The sequence below is a fragment of the Molossus molossus genome, unplaced genomic scaffold (assembly GCF_014108415.1).
Source record: "Molossus molossus isolate mMolMol1 unplaced genomic scaffold, mMolMol1.p scaffold_m16_p_11, whole genome shotgun sequence".
NCBI lineage: Eukaryota > Metazoa > Chordata > Mammalia > Chiroptera > Molossidae > Molossus > Molossus molossus.
In genome coordinates, this window is record NW_023425346.1 from 94,172,624 (window position 1) to 94,195,342 (window position 22,719).

Genomic DNA, 22,719 nt, shown 5'->3' on the forward strand with positions numbered 1-22,719 from the left:
ACCACGTCCATTACCGGCTGCATCGATTCAACAAATAGATTAGCAGCACTGTTTGCACCGCAGAGAGAACATCCTGAAAACCTAATATGGCAGAATGGAGACATGCAACTAGCCAAGGGTTATTCCTGCATAGCTGAAATGGGCTTATTTCTGGTCATACACATCCTGGAGGCTTCATAAACACGGCAGGCTTCTGCAGCCCTGGTTTTGAGCTCGTGAACTGCTTCAGAGATCAAACAGAAAGCGACTTGAGCTTGGGAGAGGCTGCTGTTCTTGTACGGACTGTCTCTCTGTCCAAGCACTGCTGGACACCCCACCAACCTCTCTCATCAAAACCCCTCCTTTTCTTCCACAGATGAATTTCTGGAACGTGTGGAGGGAAGGAGGTGGTTCTGTTGGGAAATGGCTGGTGGCCGGCCACCTGTTTGCCGGGTTCTGCACGATGATAAAAGTAGGCTGAGGACACAGGACCTGCCACTGTTGTGTGAAAAGGACGAAACCAATCTGGCACCAGGTAGCTTCAGGATGCGTGCCCAGAAAATGTCCAGGAGCCAGCCTGCCACCAGGGAAAATCTTACTGCTTTGACATGTTTCAATAGCACAAGAGAAGGTCAAGGCATCACTATGCCACAGTGAAAAAGACGGTCTCTGGATATGAAACCGAAAAGTAGCCATCACAACCAATCTATATGACTAGACCCCGTGCACCCAGCAAGCTGGTGTGTAGTCAGCCCCCACCCTTCCATGGACAAAGAACCACAACCATGCCTGGCAGCAAAGGAATTTGAGATGATCGTGCACACGGTGGTCGGGAAAAAACGACAAGCAAAATCAAAAAGCAGTCTTGAGTTTCGTGTATACATATTAACACTTAAATGATTCCTCCTAATAAGTTTCAGGATTAACAAATGTTTGTCAAAAGAAACTGTGCTGAGCAATTGAAATCTAATTTGAAATGGAACCACAACAGTCTAATACATATATGTATGAAATGGAGAAGCTGCCTAATAAGCGTAGCTGACACCAAATATGCAATTTACATACATTACACACTAATAATCTCGGTTTTAATATTATTCTTTAAAAGCGACTGGAATGGTGGTTGAGTTAAAGGTTTTCTTTTGTGAAATGTGAATAAGAACAAAAGATGATCCTGGTGTCTCTGCCAGGAACCACGATCTCGTTAATATAAAGATGTCCCCGCTCTTTCTTGAGTTCATTTCCGAGACCGTGTCTCATCCCCACAAAGCTGTGATGGTTCAACCAGACTTAACAGATGAATGGTCGATAAACTTGATGAGATCTGCAGACCCACTCTTTGTTCTTGAGTTGCTGAGTGGTGAGCAAACATTAGAGTATTTTCAAGCCTCGTACACAAATCTTTATGAGATTTTCTTTTTCTTTCCTCAGTAGATTATCCATGAAATAGGACAGGTGTACTGGTTATTCAATTACATCTTACCCAAGACCTGGACTAACTTTGAAATGAGGCTTCTAAGTGTAGCTCTTACCATGGGGATTTATTAACAACAGTTAAACATTCTCTAAAACAAAAACTTTTTTTTTTTGTAATTTAAGCCTATTTTCTTATTTTGTCATTTGTTTCACTCATAAACCAGAAATGAAAATCTACCCATCTGCTCTAAACATAAAATGTGTTCATAATAACCCAGATTTATACCAAATGTATTTTTAAGTATTGCTGAATTGGGAGAGTACTCAAAATTTATGGCCTCGGAGGCTGGAGAGAGGGCTTCCTCTTTTTAAGAAGGGAAATGCTTAAAACGAACGTAAGAAAGGCTCGGAAAGCTTCTTGGATATCAAATGGCTCCGTAAGAAAGAAAAAATGTCAATGATATGAGTAAATGAATCAAAACCATATGGATCAAATTTTCCCTAAAATACACAGTTTGAAAAATTAAGGAGGAAAAGTACTTGGCAAAATGTGTTTTAGGTTTTACCAAACCCAAAACATTTGAAGAATCATTTGCAATGGTTGATGAACCCTAAATGTAGCCAAGCGGCCCGTTTTTGTAAACTCTATAACAATTTTTAAAAAGATTCCTGGAAACCATGTAACCCGCCGATACTGTATCTCACTCAAGAAATCATTAGACGCTGTCACCGAAAACTGTCGCGTTTGTAGAAGTCCGTTGAGGGGTTGGGTGCGAAACGGTAAAAGGTTGTGAATGTAATTGTCCTTGTTTGTCGGATTTGGCTGTGTATGTTTTGGAGGTGAGGGAGCAGTCCGAGTAGTGTTTCTCGCAAAGCAAGTTAATTAGAAGAATGTTAATTAGTCTCGAGTCTTGAGCATGGGGTGATCTTTCCTTAGTATTCCATATTTCAAGTCAACATGCTGGTAACAGACCATCTGGGTTTGGAGGGAACATACATTGTCCCTTTCCCGGGGTCCTGTCCCTATTGTCTCACACCAAGAGAACACAACCTTTCAAAAGAAGGCAGGTACTGCCCGGGAATCCCTCCCTAGAGCGAATTGAATGATTTCATTCCCAGAGGATGTTCTGTCATTCATTATATAAGCCCCGCCTCCTAAAAGAGTTCTGTAGTTCAAACAAAATACAATTCAGAGACAGCAGAAAGTTCTGAGGTCGCTAGCCTACCCTGTCCCTCACCCATCACTGGGAATGTCTCCTCCAGTTCCCCTACAGATCCGGTCTTGGAGGGACGGGGAGCCACACCCCGGTTCTGAAGCCTGTCAGCCAGGCCTGCAGGAGAATCGGGTTGGAGATCATGCCCGGGCCCATGGAATATTCCTGGGGCGTTGTTTCCGCAGCAAGCGGAGTGTGCAACGTCTGTTCACGGAAGAATTAGCAACCACGGGAAGAGAGAAGGATTTGGCTCTCAATCCGGGTGATAACTGCCCTGTCATTTCTAGGACTGCGGGCATGGGCCTCAGTTTCCCATGAGGGAAGCGGTACTGTGCCCCGCGGTGGTCACTGGTTGCCTCAGAACAAGACAAACTTGCCAGAGCAGGTAGTGCACAGACCCTTTCAGAACGTGAGGAAAGATGTGAACATTTCTAAAAACTTGCGTCAATATTCTGGGCTTATAATGTCGTGTACGTCTGTGCATTGCTGCTCCGGTCTCAGCAGCTGGGCAGGTGCACCTTCCCGAGTCCCTGCTTCACGAGCCTGTCCCTCCCCAAGCTGAGACCTTCCCTGGGCGAAGGACTGAGGGCACTCCACAAACACCATGTGGCCAATGACTTTGATCCCAAGCTTTAAAAGGACCTTTGCTTGAGGGGGCAGATAGGTTAGAAACCCCCCTAAAAACAGCAACTACAGTCCACACATACAGAGAAACACAGTGCCTCCCAAGGTGTCTGTTCATCCCTCGACAAAAAACTAGAAAGCCCACTGTACAAAAGTTTCCACACATTCTAATTCATGATTTTAAAGTTTGGATGGCAAAAAATCCGTTAATTTCAATGACACGAGGAAAAAAGTCAAATAAAATGCACGTATAGTTTTTAACACAGCCTCTACTGCAAAGATCTATAATGACTCGATCACAATGACTCAAACAACGTTAGCTCCGATGTGTTTAAATGAATAAGAGGGGAAGGTCTATGATGAAATGTACAGATAGAGAAGAGACAAGATGCAAAGTTATATAAACTACTATCTCAGGTATACTTTTTTTTTTTTATCCTCACCAGAGGACATTTTTCCATTTTTTGTTCAGATAGAGTGGGAGGGAAAGAGAGGGAGAGAGAGAGAGAAACATCGACATGAAAGGGACACATCGAGTGGCTGCCACCCGCACAACCCAACCAGGGCCGGAGACAAACTGCAACCAAGGTACGTGCTCTTAGCAGGAACTGAACCCGGGTCTCTCTGGACTGCAGGCCAACGCTCTAACCGCTGAGCCAAACCGGCCAGGGCTCTCAGGTATGCTTTTTTAAAGAGTGTAAGACCCAAAAGAAAGAGCTAGAAAGCAACAGGCAAAAATATTAACAGTGGTTACCCAGGGTAAATGTTTTTCTATACTTTCAATTTTTTTTTAAATCCTCACCTGATATTTTTCCATTTATCTTCAGATAGAGTGGAAGGGGGAGAGAGAAATATCAATGTGAGAGAGACACATCGATTGGTTGCTTCCTGCATGACCCTGACCAGGGCTGGAGACCAAACCGCAATTGAGGTATGTGTCCTTGACCAGAATCGAACCTGCAACTCTTCGGGCTGTGGGCCAACGCTCTAACCGCTGAGCCAAACCAGCCAGAGCTCTAAAGGCCCTGTTAAAAAGTATTTTCATTTTCTACCAGAAATATACAGATTATTAGTGGAAATCAGAAGACAAATAGAAAAAGTGTATAAAACAAAACAGAAAAAAATGTAGAGTGTATTAGCACTAAGAGTGTAAATTAACCTGAACCCCAAGAAGTTTAGAAAACTAGTTTCTACTAAATGATTTTGTTTTTAAATTTATTTTTATCGTTGAAAGTATTACAGATGTCTCCCCTTTTCTCCCCACTGACCCCTCCACCCCGCTCCCCCTCACCCCCAGCCTTTACCGCACTATTGTCTGTATCCATGGGTTATGCATATATGCATATCAGTTCTTTAAGTGATTTTAAAATAGGACTGCAGCCCCCGCCTCTATTTTTCATGAAATCTGCTTCCTCTTCATTCAGCTATGAAGGGACTAAAATGGACGAGCTCTAGACCAGTAGCAAGGCTCCCGGGTTCTAGTCCCAGCGCTCTGTCAGCCTGACCTGCAGCAGGCCCGCCGAGCCCCCGCTGATGTGTCTGCATCTCAGATGCCCGGACAGGGGCAGAGGATGAAGAAGAGTGACGGGAAAAGAGGAATGGTAATCACAACATTCATCTCACTTTAATATCATATGTGTGGCCCGATGTATTAATAAGCTCTTCGATAAAATGAGCAATGGGACCGAAGGGTCACCGGCCTTTCTCCTACAGGTACGCCAGGCTGTTTGACACGGGCTTTCGTCTTCAAATTTTTTTCATAAAATTCTTAATAAAGCCGGACAGTCGCAGGTAGGGTGTTCCTCCCTTGCTTGAACAGAGGCATTCCTGAGGCGTGAGACGTCCCAAGAGCTACAGAAATCTGAGTTCTAACTCCCAAGCTTTCTACTCCCTCGTTTTGCAGAGGTGTTTCACACGATGCTGACCCACTTGCTGTCTTTCATTCCTCGACTTCGTGTGAGGCAGTAAGAAACTTCATAGCATCCATCTCTTTTCTAATTCTTTGGGGATGCTACCAGAGCTAAGACAACCTGGATTCCTACCGGTGGTTGGAGGCAGAAATGCAAAATATCCTGGATATTTGCAATGCTTTAAGACAGGAATTAACATAATATGGAAGCACAGAGTAAGGAAATATGGGAAAAGTTGCCTGTGGAATTTTCCATGGCTCGATATTGGAACACTTCCCACCCTACTGCCAACCCTGGAATCATAGCCAGGCTTCGTGGAAATCAAAGATGAACAGTTTCAAGATCACGTGCTAATAATTCCACTTTTGTAATGCTTATATAATATAATAAAATACACTGATTAGAACATACAAGGTGATATTATAAAAAAAACAAAACACAAAACTAGCAGTCTCACTGATGGAACACAGATTCGTGTCGTTCTATTTACTGTGATGGAACCCCAAGAAACACAGGGGCGATCCTGGGTCTCACTTTACAGGAGTAGTTAGGCTTGAAGTTTACTTTCATTCAAACTTTCAACCAAATCATGTTCATAAAAAGCTTTTCCATGGCCCAAAACCACTTGCATTAACAACTGCAGAGATAACGACCTCTGATGTTACTTCTGAACTGTGGGAGACGCTTATTATGCTATAAATCTGGGCATTTTCAAGATGCAGCCGTGAACAGAAAGCCACGATTTTCATGCAAAATCTCATTTATAAATGCCAGCACTTGGAAACTAAATGCACCCGAGTTCTGCAGGAAGCACGTTCATTGTTTTCATGTTGTTATTTTCCATTGAGGTTTAAAGGCACCTCTTTTTTTTTTTTTTTTTTTTTTAATTTTTTATCCCAGAATGTGCTAGAGGAATCTATGAGACTTAATTACATTTACTGTTACAAAAAAAGGATTTATGAACTTTTGCCTGTAGGCAGAAATGTTTATTTCATTGCCTTTACTATTCATTCTTTTCAACTCCGGCAGCTTTGAACTTTTTAGCTGCTCAGAGTTATCACTGTTGTGCAGAGCCCGGGAACCCCACTCCCAAGACGCAAACCACAAGTGGAAGAAAACGAAGAAGGCAAAGATATATGAGTCGTTATTTTGGCCACCCTTTGTGCCATTAAAATCTCATTTTCTGCCTATTAGAATGCCCTCTTGGTGCTTAGGCAGCGGTGATAGTCACTGATTAGTGTGTAATTGACTATAATTGTCTTTTCACTTTTCATTTGTGTCACTCTGAGCTTCTCTGTGTTTTTCTAACCACCAAGAGGAAAAAGGGGGTTAAGAAAAGATAAAGCTGTTAAAACTCTCACTCTCAGCCCCGAAGAGATTCTCGATTGCAATTATAGATTGCCACCTCTTTGTGACATTTCTCCAAATTTAGCTGGCTGCTCTCCTCACCACCTGGGCCTAGAGCTCTGTAATAAAATCAAGCGATCTGTATTTAAACAACTGCTAATAATGTCAACCCCAGACAGATGCCACATGTAGGAAATTTAACCAACCCTCTGACACGCAATTATCAAGGCAATTTATTAATATGATCTCTCAAGAAAAGCTCATAGTCCAATGCAAATTAGGAAAACAATTACGACATTCAAATATCTCTATATTCCCAAAGAGCAGTAATTCTCCTAATTCATGCATTTACGACTCATTTAGCCCAGAGTTCTGTACTCATCAGCTGCATCTCTCCCCACACAACTTGTTTGCTTCCTCTGGATTGTTTTATAAAATCTAGTGTTTTATTAGTGGCTTTTGCTCACAACCCTCTCAGCTGACCAAATACCATGTTTTTAAATGTATGTAAGTTTTTTGTTTTACCCAAAGGCCATGGGAGTAGGGATGACAAAGACCTTGACGATTCTGTATAAACATAAAATCTCCATGATTGCATTATGGGTCACTTGAATTTTAAGTCTAAGCTACTACTTTTGATACAGCCCATAGGAAGGCTGGAGAGAAAGGAAACTAGGAAACTGAAATCATGTGGCTTGTATAAAGAATACATTATGGTTTAAATTTGGCAATTCATTATAGCACCGCCTCAGGGAATCCACTATTTGGTTCTGGTGTACAGCACATCGTCTGTCTGGAAACACGGACTGACCTGAGGTGAAAGGCCATTGCCAATGGCGGGGTTCATGGGGTTGGAGGGCCCGGACGGAGGCACAAAGCTGTCTGTATAGCTGGAAAATCCATGCCTGGTGCTGGGGAGGCAGTAGGCAGAGCTGCTGTCCGGGTTCGAAGGAAGAGTGCTTTGGTGGACAGTGCTCGGGGGAAGCGGCTGAGGTCTGTGAACCGTGCTGCTGGGATCCGACACGGCTGCAAAGAAGAAGACAGGAAGCCATGAAGCTCCTTCGGAAGCCAGCACAGAGCGCTCAGCAGACGCACACGGCCCCCCGCCTTCGGGAGCGCCTGCCGCTCACACCGAGTGTTCACCTCCAACCGCGTTTCTGACTGTGCGAATGATCTCCGCACATGTGTGCAAGTCCATAACTTATTCATATACATAGCACGGCACACACACCCGGAACAGGAATTCAGAAATCACATGAACAATGCTAACTAACGGTGTGGGTAGTGACTGTTATTAATCAACATAAGAATTAACCGATGTAAGAGTTGCAAGTCTCAAATTTCATCAGGAAACATACTTTCAAAGCACCTAAGTATTAGTGCAATAGTACAGTTTCAAATGGCTAGAATGCTGTCTTTCGTAGTCCAAAATAACTTGTCTTATTTATCCCATTCACCTCTGTGTGCCAACCAACAACGACTTTATCAAAGCTTCCCTTCCCCCCATCACTACTGCACTGAGTACCCATCATAGCACGTCAGTTAATTTCACCCTGGAGTACAAATGTGGAGGTAAAGTGTTAACAGAAGAAAAGCAAACGGCATATCTCTTTACAGAAAGGCTGTTTGGTTTCACTGTTTTGTTCCATTTTCAAACACTGAAATAGGAGAGATTCAGATATGTCCCAGAACAAACTGTTTCCGGAATGTGGCGGGGACATTCAGGACAACCTGATGTGACGTCATTAACATGCAAACAGCAACAGTGTCATCCAGGCTGCCTTAGAACCAGCAGCAGGGAGAGCTTTGCCCGTCTTGTCTCCTGTCCTCCATACCTTGTGGAATGGCAGTGGGCTGGTACGAGGGCTCCGACAGCTGGTATGTTGGCAGGGTGGGCATGGCGGTGGGGGGGAACCCCCCCGGAATGAGATGGTTGAAAGCCATCAGCTGATTAGCCCCAGCTTGCTTCCTCCATCGTGCACGGCGGTTGCTGAACCAGACCTATGGATTTAATTTAGAATTTGAGGACTTCGCTGATGAAGTAATAGTACATTCTTAATGAATTTTTCATGCTAAAACAGATTAAAGGCCCCTTACTGACAGGGCAAATAGAAGTAAGAGCTCTCCACCCTCTGTGTTGTATTGTCAGGGGAGAAGGGAGAGTTAAATAGCAGGTTTCACAGGGAGCTTCAGGGACCTTCTGTGGTCTTGCAGAGTCCCCATAAATCCAGTGATGACCATGGGCAGGAAGGCCTGAGCAGGGTGGGAAGAACAGAAGCCCCCCGTCACCACCTACACCCTCCCACTTTCATGTATTCTAGGGAGGATCCGTGAGCCCCTGACCTCCACACAACGTATGTTCCCATTGGGACTTGCTTATTACGCCAACCCTTGTATTCTATATTCTTATCAGTCTGTCTTTGTATTTCTCTGACCATTGTGGGCATAGCTCTGGACGGTCATATGAATTGACCAAGATATTAAATGGAGTCATTTTACCATCCCTCTCAAAGTGTGAAACATTTGTACTGATCATAGTGGAAATGAATGCCAAGGAGGTAAATATTTCAAGAAATGAAAGCATGTTACCTAAGGCGATCCCTTAAATACTTAGCTTATTATTTCTTTCAACAACAGCTTGAAGCACCTATAATATTCTGTGCCAGGCACTACGCTAACCAGGTACATTCAGAAAAGCTTGATGTCATATAATAAAATGGCTTCAAGGAATTTAACACCCAAGTACTCTGTACTAGTAGCTAGAGAGAAAGAGCAATAATAGGAGCAAGAAAGTGATTGAATATCTAAAATTATAATATGAATGAGAAATTATAATAGAAGGTGTTCAATGGGCCCCATGATCTCACCCAGCTCTTATACCTGCAGAGTTCAAATGCAGGACTTTGATTCTTCCAAGGTGTACATGTGATGTTGCCCCCAAAATGAGAAAAAAATGCCTACCAATTAAAGACTTGCTAATTCCTATAGCAAACGTTCATTGGGAACTTACTCTGGAGAAAGCATTGTGCCCAGGGTCAGAGGGATAAAGGGGTGAATGAGATGACAGGAAAAGATGGGTTCCCTGCACTCTGGCAGTTTATAGTCTTGTCCTCATGGAATTCAGAGTCATCAAGGAAACCAGAATAATTGCTCACTAGAGTCAGAAGCTCCATGTTGGAAATGCAGAGAATCGGGAAAAGTTTAGAGTGGAGACAGAGTTTCAGCTCCCAGTGGGGGTGATAATATGGGAGACAGCATGTCCAAGAAAAAACAAGACCTGATTTCCTTGTAGGGCAAAGTGAACAGTTATACAACTTATTTGTAACTTTTTAATTTATAAATTTTTTAAAAGTATGGCAGGTTGAATTTCTCCTTTTGGGGGAGCAAGAAAGCTCCATTTAGCAAATATTTTGCAAGGCATCAGCTTAAACTTTTGCTCTTCACCCAAGTTCTGAAAAAGAGTTAGGTCTTCTCTGAGCATGTTGCAAGATACTGTTAAGGAGAGCTGTTTGAACGTCCTCAAAACCCTAAAATTTAATATGCCTTAAGTTTCCAAATAAAAAAAGAAGGTAAGTCAATATTTTCCTATGTTGATACATAATTGAATTAGACCCAGGTTAACAGAGCCATGAACAGCACTCACTCTGAGGCCCATGTCAATTGTTTTCTCACGCAAATCTGCGACTCCCAGAGGCATCAGGTAAGAGAACTGTTTTCAGAGGAGTATTTGGAACAAGCTGGGTTCACCTTAGGAGGCTGAGGGTAAAAAATTAGGGGCATAGGATCTCGGCTGAGAGCGCTGGATAGTACCACACACTGTGGCCTTGTTTTATATTGTACAACTTTGAGATTAACAAGGCTACCAGGTCAGGTGACATGGTCCCCCACACCAACTAGACTAACCTACATACAGTGGATCTCCAGCTTTGTGTACTACGCTGAAAGAAGAGCTGAATTTCCAATAGTTCTGATGTGACTTTATTCATTCAGACAGACTGTTCTCAGTTGCACTGGTGGGATATCTTATGAAGAACTCAGAAGCCTGCACTTCAGTCCTAAACAGAGTATGATGCCAGCTTCCTCCGGCCAGCTTTAGATACGGAAACCAAGTTAGGTTTATCCAGTGGATGGTTAAACCTGATTACCCCATCAATTTACCCTTTCTTTTTTCTTTATTGATGTTAGAGAGAGAGAGAGGAAAGGAGAGGGAGAGAGAGATGGAAACATCAATGAGAGAGAACACTGACTGGCCGCCTCCTGCACGCCCCCCACTGGGGATTTGGCCCACAACCTGTGCATGTGTCCTGACTGGGAATCAAACTAGTGGCTTCTTGGTTCATGGGTCACCACTCAACCACTGAGCCACACGGGCCGGGCAATTTACCCTACTTTCAATTTAAGTTTATTCTAACTCCTCCATAATCCAATTTTTTAATCAAAAATGTCTTTTCTCAAATAATAAATTAGGAGAAACATCGTAATGCTGTACTAATGCCTTCAAACAATCAAATCCAAAAGACTAGGCATATGAGGTTTCTGGGATTTTGTTTTCATTTTTCCAAACTGGTACAAAAAATATTGAACACCATGAGTAAACCCAACAGGAGTTGGATTTTAAAGTTCTTTATTTACAGTACAATGAAAGATTTAAAAAAATCATTGGAAAGTAAATCTTTACTGAAAAACAAACCTCAACAGAAGGTTCAAGAATTTGCAAAAAGGAGGAATTTCACGTACTTTAAATTTGTGCTAAATAATCCAGAGGGCTATTCCGAGGGAATCAGGGCTTCCTGAGGGCTAGCCTGTCTCTCTCTGGCCATTTAACCAAGTCTGCTACCATCTGGACATTGCCAGTCGTCTGCCTCTCCTAGCGTCTGCCCAAAGAAGCGTCCGGGGAAATATACTCAAGTTGTAAGTTGGGAAGTAGTCTTCTTTATACTTTCACACTCATAGAAGACATTCTTCTATTTTTAACAGGGAAAAAAAAAAAAAGTTGTGCCTGGCAAGTGTGGCTCAGTGGATCAAGCATCGGCCCATGGACTGAGAGGTCCCAGTTCAATCCAGGTCAGGGCACATGCCCGGGTGGCAGTCAATCGGTGTTTCTGTCTCATGTCAGTGTTTCTATCTCTCTCTCCCTTCCTTTCTCTCTAAAAAAATCAATTAAAAAATAAATAAAATGAAAGCATTACAAAATAAGAAGTTGCCCTTGAAATAACCCTCATTTTAAATACCCAAGCCAGCCAAGCACAATTATCCTGGGGGACTGTTATCACCCATCTTTAGCTGAAAGCCATTTCCTTGAAGTTTTTGCCTCATTTGATGACCGGCAGCCTGGCTCATCTTCCTCTGACCCCTGGAGCTCTCCCTACTCGTCTGCCTCTCTGCAGGGCCCTTCCGCAAAGTCATACCCATGCCTTTGGAAATCACTGTTATATCCATTTCTGAAGTAATGCTAGGTCCAGTGATTTTTTTGAAGCAAAATGTAAATTGACCGAAAGGTCCCCATAACATCATGGTAACTGGGGAAGGGGGGGGGGGGGGCGACATAGGGCATTACAAAAGAAGAAAAAAGATTTTCATAAATTTTTCTCTTCATCAGTAAAATAAGAAACCAATTTGTTTAGATCCTCAACAATATAAGTTGGGGGGAAAACTGAGTACTTTAAAAACTATAGTAACACTTTTTATTCACATGAGTTCAGTGTAAAGCAGGCAAAAGTTGACTTGCAGCCCCCTCTTACTACCTCTTGAACAATTGGACAATTTGGACAATTTCCTTATTAGCTGTGGGACTGTTTTTTAATCCGCTAAATGAGAGAAATAAAAACAAAACTATTTTACAAGACTGTCTGCTAATTAGATGAGACAGAGCAGTCAAAGACCTTAAGAGAATACCTAAGAGATGTTAAGTGTTCAATAAATGTTAGCTAGTAAGTAAAAATGTCTCATTGTCACCTTAAGAAACTCAAGAATTGAAGTCCTGCTCTGTTTCCTTAACTCTGTGGTCTGTAGCCAAAGCCTCCTATGCCCATGAGCAAACAGAAAAGTGCCCTAATAACACCTCCAATCACTGAAAGCCAGTTTGGCTTGCATGGAGACGTAGGTCAAATTTGCTTCCAAGTTTCATGGATTAGTGCTAATTGTCCCACGGTGTAAGCCTAATTTTGCCCATCCATAAATTACTGGGTCACATTTTTGGTGTGCACCTCAAAGGTGATCTAACTTACATTATTCCAGATGGATTGTTTCACATACAGTTTGGAAAATGGGGAAAGAAAAGAGTGTAATGTGTAATCCTTAGAAAGAGAATTCATAACAAGATTATAAACTGCCTGATTAAACACTAGATTCGGTCACATCCAATGCTACCACGCCAAATACAAGACTTTCCAAGTAGGTGAATTCAGGACAAACTGCTCATTTCCCTGGACCTGCTCATTCATGTCACCTCCTCTCCCTTTCCAGACCACGCCCTCCCAGCCCCTCTCATGTCAGCCATCCAGCTTTGACCACTGCCTGGCCAGCAGGTTGGGGAGAGGATGAGCAGGAAGTTGAGGGAGAAACTCTCTGCGCCATGAGTGTCAGAGGACCACACACAGACATGAAAACACCCTCGGTCACATCTTCGTACATTCCAGGGGCAAGCCCCTACCTACAGCGACTTGCAGGATGACCCGATTTTTGCCTCACTGTGGAGTGTAGAGTCAATTATTCCATACCTATCTTAACTTCTGAGCTATATGGATCTGTTAGGTGGCTTTAAACCACCATTGGACTTCCCTGAGCATCCCAAATTACTGATGCTAGCAGTGTCCTGAGAAATCATGCATCCTACTTTTTAACTGGGGACTAGGGCAGCGGGAGGTGGTACTTGAGAATGTGATAAAAGCAGATGCCCTCTCCCTAGTTAGCACCCTGCACACACACACACACACACACACACACACACACAGAAGCAAAGGCACAAAATTTTGTGTACGAATCTCAAGTCTCCAGAATTCATCCATAATTTTCCCGGTCATCCACAGACCCAGAGTGAGACCATCTCATCTAACCTACCTCAAATTTCAAAATTAAAAAAAAAAAGTTCTGACACACACCCGGATTATAGCAGGATTAAGTGATTTTGCTCAATGAAATGCTTTTGACAAGCTGAGACCAAAACCTAGTTAAATGCTGTTTCTACAAGCAGCTTCCTTTCCTGTCTTCTATTATCTTGTTGCTAAAAGAGAATGATTCTTGCCGGCTTCATGGATTTCTTAGACGAAGTATTTATCAAAACTTTGCACCTAAATATTTGCACGGTGTACTTCCTCACAAAACTTTAATGCTTTCCATGATTTCCAAAATAACAGCTACCCAAGAAGTAAATTAGGCAAATGGGTCTTTGGTGTACAGTTCTTAGACTTTGTACTCAGATTTGGCTATGATAAACAAACATAACCACTGTCCAAGCAAATCCTTGTGAAATACTGACAAAGGCATACGTTATTGTAGCCTTAGTCTCATGTCTGTTCAGAAGAGTTTAGAAATATTTTTCCTCAGGAAAAAAAAAAAAAAGGAATGGAACGTGTTCAGGATTTGGGGTCTTTTTTGTTGTTTTGTGGGGCGGGGTTGGTGTTTGGTTTTCCCAGGTGCCCCAAATTAAACTAACTCACACTTTCTGGCTATCACTCAAACTGAGTTGACTTTGCTACTGCTTTCCCAGAGCCTTCTAAAAACTAAAGGATTTTGTTCTGGCATTTTAATCAGTGATTAACTACTCCCTTCTTTTTCCTGCTGGGTTAAGTAAGATCCATATGCCGGGTGTTGTAGGGAATTTGTTAGGCTGTAGATCATAGCTGTGGTGCAGGACGTGATGTGTCTCAAGGGAACTAATGAAGCCATAAGGAATGTAAAGAGTCACCGGGTTAAAGCCACATTAGGACAGCTGTTAAGTTAATGAGGGCCCAGCTTTGGAAAGGAGGTCACTGTATAGAAAAATATGAACCACTCTTTATTGGTTTGATCCCATGTCCTCTGGAAGTTAATGGGCCATTCTTATTCTGCTTTGACATTCATTGAGCCAGACGCGAATGCCAGGCACTGTCCAAGCCACATGGGCCGGAGATCCATTCTGCCCCCGTCCTCCTCTTTGGCAAAGGCAAGAATCACATACAGCAACGCTGAACACTCTTTTCAATTTCCCATCACTCTCTTTGTTTGACTTCTTCACAAAGAACTATTTCCCCTCGAAAGTCCACCTTAAGTCGTCCTTCTCCACGAGTCTCTCTTGTTTATGTCGCTGCATTTTGTCTCTTATGGCACTTATCACATCTGCTTTGTGCTTTAAAAACATGTGTATGCTCACTTTGTCACCCATTTTTATTGTAGTGCCTTAAAGGACGTGTCTTAAATTCCCTCGGCATTCCCTGACTTTCTTAGCACTGTGACGATGACGTGAGAAGTCAAACTGAATAAGACAGTCCCACTGACTCGCCTCTGGGGCCTGGAAGAGATCACTGTTGTAAAATTCCGTAACAGTAGAGGTAATTAGCTGCATATGAGAAAGTGTTGATCACTCTAGAGACCATATCAACTGACTAGTTCACTGCCGAGTTCCCGTCTCGAATGTTCACTCTGAAAGTTAAGTATCTGGGAATAACACAACATTTCCAAATAAGGTAACTTAAACTTCTGGGATAGTAAGGAGTTCCAGGATGCCCTAAGACATGTGCAATCTTTCAAAGTGTGCTTTACTACCTCGAGGGGGACGTTCATCGTTAATGGTGAAAACATTATTCTGTCCCTCAGTAGAAACATATTACATCACAGAAGGTTTTCCTGGGGATTCAGAGAATAGCTGACTCCTGAACACACAGATGTGAACTGCACGGATCCGCTCACACACAGACTCTTTCCGGTAAATGCCTGTAGTGTTTTCAGTCTGCAGCTGGGACTCCATGGATGCGGAGGACTTGAACATCCTCAGATCTCGGTTTCTGAAGGGGGTCCTGGAATCCTTCCCCCACAGATAAATTTTATGAGAGTCGAGAGTTATACACAGATTTTTGACTATGCATGGGTCAGCACCACTAACTCCCATGCTGTTCAAGGGTCACCTGTACTTCTAGGAGTTCAAAAGACGATTCAAACTATCCTTAGAACAATAGTTACTGGAAATGCTTCTCGACAATAAAGGCCTTAAAGAAAGGGATTTTATCTCATACACCTTTACACATCCTCATAACTGAAAGACTGTGGAGAGGAGGTATATGGAATCCATTTACCTCTATCAGCGATGAATGATAAAACTTTGGGTATTTATTTAAATAGTCTTGTAAATAAATTGGGGGTAGCAGTACCAACCTAAGGTTTTAATGACAAGTAAATGGGTTATAATGTAAAGTACTTAGAACAGTACCTGGCACTGAAAAACCACTCAGAATTTGTTTGCTTCTACCTGTGCACCACCCCCAGAGCCCACATAATGACTGGCACATCATTAGGGTCCGTGACATGCTGAGTGCCAACGTCACTTGATACACTTCTGTGCGTTGTCGCTGATACAATCATAGTCTCCAAGTAATAATCACCAAATTCTAAATAAAAACGCACATTTTAATAAGTACTAAAATAAGCTAAGAACTCAAAAAAACCAAAAGCAAATCCAATAGATCACACTTTTCAATCTATGCACATAAAACACAACACGATTGAAAAGAAGTCAAACATATCCATCATATCCATCATAAATTGAATTGGGCTTTTCTACCTATTAAAAAAATTTGTTTTCTTCTAAAATACTGCTAAATAGACACACCTAAAACAAAAGCGATGGGGAGAGGGAGGTCTGAATCAGACAAATGCAAAGAAAAAGAGAAAAGAGGCCCTGATATTGTTGTCATGACAGGGCAAACGACAGAGAAAAGGCATCGGAGAGAACGGAGGGGACTTGGTGACGCGGGGGGCTGCCATGCGCACCGTGCTGTCGCTAACACACTATTTTCTGGGTCAGAAACGTGCTGGGAAGGGTCTGGTACCTGTACTCGGGCCTCGGTGAGCTTCGCCCTCTGCGCCAGCTCCTCCCGGGTGTAGATGTCAGGGTAGTGGGTTCTCTCGAAGGCGCGCTCCAGCTCCTCCAGCTGCTCGGCCGTGAACGTGGTGCGGCTCCTGCGCTGTTTCCTCTTGAGCGGCAGGTCGGGCTCCGAGTCGATGTCGGAGCCTTCGTCCGACTGGGGCGCCGAGGCTAAGAGGAAAAGTGTCAGAGGTGAGTCTCACACCAGGTCTGAACAAGCCGCAAGGACCCAGATCCCGGTCTGAGGTGCGTTCCCAGGGTCCTCCATGCACTGAGCCGCTCCTTCTGGTGTCGTTACTGAATGCTCCCCCGCCTCTCCCCCTGCCCTGTCCCCAGTCCCCCCAGGGAGAAGTAATGGCAACCTGCGTGGGCCATTCTCGGCCTATCACGAGCTCTTAGAAAACAGGGAGGGCCCTCACTCCACGTCTGTGTCCACCATCCTTTGCGTTTCATGGGCAACTTCATTCATGTCTAATAAATGAGACACATTTAATTTGGCTCCTGCTAAACTTTCACCGACGTTTACATCAGGAAATCTGTTCACAAAAGTGACCTTTTAAATAAATAATCAAAAATCGACTTAGTATCTAAAAAGGCAACAATAGTAAACTATTGCAGGATTCCTATCAAGGTGGAGATGCTGCCTCTCCTCCCAGAAAAATCGTGTTTAAATAGCTCATTGCCAAAAACTGGGAAATGCTTTGAGGAGAACTTAGAAACTGGTAATGCAAAGCTGAAGAATAAATTCCGGGGGAAGCAGGCATTGTCTAGTAAACTGTCCCTTGACTGAAGTGCAGAGTCTGGGGCTCTGCTCAGTGGGTGGGTGGCTGCCCTGGACGGTTGCCTCCTTTGAGCAACTTGGTGCAAAATAAGAACGTGGAGCCCATGTTTAAAAATGTCCAGATAGCAACAACAGAGTAAAACCAAACACGAGGCCCTTCTGAGGGTGGGCCCAGGTCAACTGCCAGCCCTACTGTGGTCCCCTCCCCACCAAAGTTTGAATTTGTCTGGAAAGACCTTTCGAATTTGTGTGCAAGGCACCTAGGAAAGAGGAGAAGGTGCTGGGAAATTAGATAGGCATTCCAGTTAATGATACACTATGGTGTCTGAGTTATAACAGTAACAGAGCACCTGTTGGCCTCTCGAGGGTCCTGAGGTTTGAGGGTGCCCCAGTCCCAGGGCTCTGGGCAGGAAAGCAGCCCTCGGGCAGAGCCCTGGCCCCTGGGCAATGGAGGAGGGCCATCCGAAAGCTGTCAGGCCGGACTGACCAGCACAGGAACCCGAGCCAACTTGTCCTGCAGCACTTCCAAACGCGCCCTGTAAACTCCCCATAACTAGGGGGTCCTCAGGGAAGGGGTTGAAGTGTTCTCTCAGCGAACGTGAAGGCAAAGCCAGAACAGTGTAGATGACTAGTGTCAATGTCAAGGTAATGCATTTGCACCCTCAGACTGGTAGGACCTGGGCAAATGCAGGCAGCGCTGGAAACAATGTGAGAACGCAGTGTCTCCTAAGCGAGTCTCGTCTTCAGCTCAAACCTAGCTCCTGCCCTACTGAGATCGGAACTTGCACTCTGCTTCAGTGTAAACAACATCCTGCTCAAAGGGGTGCATGTCCGAGATGACCCATAAACGTAATTTCAAGTTTTCTAACATTTGACTACTTCTCCACATTTCATTCATATTTCAATACTGTGAAATTAAGAGAGTGAAATAATATATATGACACATTTTTAAAAGTGAATACTTGTGCATAAAGGCAAAAGACATCTATAATATACAAGGCATCTATTTTATTAGAAATTGTGTTTGTTCTTTCAATTATGTTATCTAATCTAATACAAAATGGTCTAACAATATAAATTCATTATTTTAGGACATTTTGGTATTAATTTTTTGATATTTCAGTATGAACTTTAAAAGGGAAAATCGGTTTTCCTTAAGTATGGCGATATTTTAAGAGTATTAACATGCAAAGAAATGCATCGTGCATTACAGTATAAATTTTGAAAGTTCCCAGTACAACTTGTACGTGTATATCTTTGATAAATACGAGCCAAGTTAAAAGAGCAATAGTTTGTGCCTGATTGCAGAGCAGTGGTTCTCAAACTTCTGGAGCATCAAGTCATCTGAAAAACTGGTGAACACACAGAGCGCTGTCCCCTCTTCCACAGTGTCGGGTCTGTAGGTCTGGGGTGGGCTCTGAGAATTTGCTTTTCTAACACCTCCCCAGGGGATTGATGCTAATTTTACTGCTCCTGATCTACACATTGAGAACCAGCTCTACAGAATATTCTAAATTAATTATTCTCTTCCCTCTCAAAAGTCTCAAATGCAGAAAATATTTCCTGCCACTATTTATAAAAACAAACACTGCTTCCACAGATATATTTTTACATTAGAAACAATATGTGCCCCAAGAAACAAACGACTTATTGCCCTCCGAGTACAATACATTTCCATAAAAGGTTTGCCTTTCATGCGTCTGGGTTGGATGCCCTGACTTTTCTTTCCCATGTGAAATCAGGTGAACACTCTCCAGCCTTTAGTGACGGACCGAGAGCTTCCTCTGCCTGTGAGAACTTTAAATCTTTGCTTGTACTTTCTCTTACTCTGACCCCATTAGGAAAATAGTATGTGGAAATTTTCATGTTTCCTTTGGGAGTCTCTGGGGTTATTAAATCCTCCCAAGTAAATATGATGTGCCACGCACTGTCAGGTCAATTAATCAAAGTCATCTCTGGTTCCTGAAGAAAGGGGGCTGCTTAGTACCAGCAAGAGCTAATTCTGAGGGTCAAGATCACTGTTTCACCTCAACAATCAACATCCCCCAGAATATCAACTCTGGGAACTCACGCTCTTCTCTGCCTTCTTCACTGAAGGAAGCCTGGGGACACAGTCTTTGCTCAATAAATACATGTTGAATAAATGAATGTGCAGGTAAAATTTAAGTTTTAAACTAACACTGACTTCTCTTCCACCCTTATAGTCTTAGATGGATATGCTGCTTATATGACTCTCCTAACATCTTTTTTTTTTTAATCCGCACCCACGGATATTTTTCCATTTATCTTCAGACAGAGTGGAAGGGAAGAAGGTGGGGGGGGGTGGGAAACATCAATGTGAGAGAGACACATCGATTGGTTGCCTCCCACACAACCCCGACCAGGACAGGGGACTGAACTGCAAAGGAGGTACATGCCCTCGACCAGAATCGAACTCTTTGGTCCCTGGGCTGATGCTCTAACCACTGTGAAAACCAGCCAGGGCCCCAATATCTTTTCATATGAGCTTTATGGTCTGTAAATCCTCTAAAAATTTTGGAAATTCTCACAAGTATTGGCATACCTGCATATTTTTTTTTTAGAATAATTATCATTTTTTAATTAAAGGATTGTGATTTTAAAATGATTAAGAACTACCAACAGCTGGTGATTTAAATGATTCAAACTATCTAAGAGTTCATTGGGGCAGCCTTTACCACCAAAAATAAAATTTTCTTTAATGAGCTAACTGTTTATTTCTAGGCTGTTTATGCAAAAGCCATCCAAAGTCTGCATCTAACTAGAAAAACCTCCACAGAGCATCATTTCCGAAGACCTGGGGGAAATAATTTTCCTGATTTTTCTGGGGGAAATTATCTGAACCAGCTGATCATTTTTTGCAATATGAAGCCACAATTTTGCAAGTTAATTCTAACTTTTCCCATTTGTAAACCCCAAAAGGATGTGGGCTTTGAAATATGTTAAGTCAGCAACCCAAGATTATTCTACCAGCTAAGAAAAACTAGCTATTTCTAAAGATGGAAATATTACTATTTCTTACATCACTCAATGAAAATGAAGTTCCTTCTTTACACAGAACGAGATCCACAATCGCCTGAATTTGAATCGTTCAGTTTTTACAAAAAAAAAAAACAAATCTAAAACGTAAATCCCATTTAATAGCACAAAAGACATCATTTGGTTGAAGTTCATCTATTTTATATATTCATCTTTACTCAAGATACTAGAATAAATTAGATACTAGACCCAAAGCAACCTCTATTGCTAAATATTAACCAAAGATAGCTCGACAGAAATTATATATTTTTTTCCTGTACAGAATAGCTAATGCTATGACTTTGAAGTTGCCGGCAGTATTATCAGTTCCCTAAAAGAGTAATAAATTGATGGGGTCTGGCAACTAGATTAAATATAATCTCTTCAGACTATTTCTACTGTCCACCCTTAACATTAAGGGGATATTTTTCAATTACAGTTAAGTTGCTTTATCATATTCTACATGTGCCTTCACAAAGTTTGCTTTATTATTCATTATCGACATATTAGTCCCCCAATTTCAAATTCCAGAATAGATCTTACTAGAAAATCCATATCAATATATAAGACATGCCCTGTTAAGTAAAAATTTTATTCCTTTAAATTGCATGTTCCAATCCATATTTTTACCAGACTTTGAAAGTTTTGACTCTGGCACCAAAATCCCCTCACAATCTATTCTGTGACCTATACGTTAATTTAACTCTGTCTCCAATGAATCTGAAGCAAACCTTACCAAGAGGATGATGATTTCTCCAGCTTCCCCAGATAACTTAACAAAACCCTATGAAGTAAACACCCCAGTGCACAGAAAACGGGAACTGAGACTCACGGAAGTTCTTCACGTCACATAGTGAGGGAAGCCAAGACTTGATCCAGGTCTACGGACTTCAGGGAACAGATTCTCTTTCCCTCTTCCAGCCTGGTATGTCCTAAATTGGTGTTGATTTCCTTTATCACACACAACTACCGGAAAAAAAAAAAATACATGCACACACAACAGTCCTTTTCTTTTTTAATGTTTTCATTTGATTTTTAGAGACAGAGGAAGGGAGAGGGGGTGATAGAAACATCACTGAGAGAGAAACATTGATTGGCTGCCTCCTGCAGGCTCCCTATCGGCGATTGAGCTCACAACCTGGGCACGTGTCCTGCTGGGACTCAAACCAGCGACCTCTGGCTGCATAGGTGGATGCTTAACCACTGAGCTACACCGGCCAGGCACACAACAGTCCTTTTGAAGACAAATACCAGAAACAAAACCAACAGGAATTCCAATGAAAATCATTTAACTGATTGCCACCATTGCTCTAATTTGTCCCAGATTTTCAAAAACTTCCTAGAATCAAATAAAATTTACAGAAACACAACAGTGTGATCAGTATTATACACCAAATCAAAAAAGTTTTCTAATTGAATTCAATGTACGAACATATATGGAACTCTTATATCCAAGATAGACTTATTAAACAACAATAAAGTGCTAAAAGATTAATTCATTTGCCAAGATAATGAATGAATTTACGAAATCAAAATAGTCTATCTGACCACTACCAGTCTCCAATCAGAATCAGCGTAGATCCTTGGTCCTAAGATTCAGGGTCCATCTAGAACACATGATTGTTCACATACAGTTGAACTGATCACTCATTTTATACTTTATTAATCTCTTCTCTCCTTTTTTGGTATTAAAGACCTCTTAGTAAAAGGATATCAAGAGTTGTAAGGAACTTCAAATGTTTTTGAAATAACAACATTTTTACAGCAGTTTTAGGTTTAATAAAATGAGTAGAAAGTTCAAAGTTTGTATGTATATTCCTCCTCTCTTCTCCCCTCCCCGAGTCTTTTCATTATTATCAACATCTTGCATTAATGTGGTACTTTTCTGACCTTGATATACCAAAATTTACCCATTATTATCAGCTAAAGTCTATAGTTTACACCAGGATTCCCTCCTTTTTTGGAGAGTTTGATGGGTTTTTACCCACTTACAATGCTGTGTACCCACCATTACAACATGACACAAAGCCGTTTCCTGGTCCCAAAGTACCCTGGCTCCATCTATTCATCCCTCTCTCCCTTGCCACCAGGATGTACTTTTAAAACTTTGTAGTATACAGTCAATATTTATTTACAGTATCTACATCCATCTTTCAAATTCATTTTAGATAAAAGTGCTGGAATAAATCACTTGAGAGCTGTTGAATATTCACAAGTTATTCAGCAGAAACCCCCGAGCGATCATGGGAAATGGCACCTCCCACCAGGTGCCTGAGTGTTTCCACTCTGTGCTCTATAAGCAAGTTCATGTCTTCTTCTTCTAGCTCAGGCTAATTTTAGATTTTAGGGGCCACA

At 42.3% G+C, this 22,719-nt stretch overlaps 1 protein-coding gene across 4 annotated transcripts in view; it reads right to left on the reverse strand.

Annotated features, from left to right (window-relative positions):
* Positions 1 to 22,719, reverse strand: part of PAX3 (paired box 3) — a 93,055-nt gene that overhangs the window by 12,029 nt on the left and 58,307 nt on the right. For all 4 annotated transcript variants that reach the window (XM_036254255.1, XM_036254252.1, XM_036254254.1 and 1 more), the window contains exons 5-7: positions 16,513 to 16,718; positions 8,326 to 8,491; positions 7,302 to 7,516 (exon numbers count right to left, since the gene is read on the reverse strand). In XM_036254255.1, coding sequence (XP_036110148.1) covers positions 7,302 to 7,516; positions 8,326 to 8,491; positions 16,513 to 16,718 — 587 coding nt within the window. The remainder of the gene's footprint in view (positions 1 to 7,301; positions 7,517 to 8,325; positions 8,492 to 16,512; positions 16,719 to 22,719) is intronic.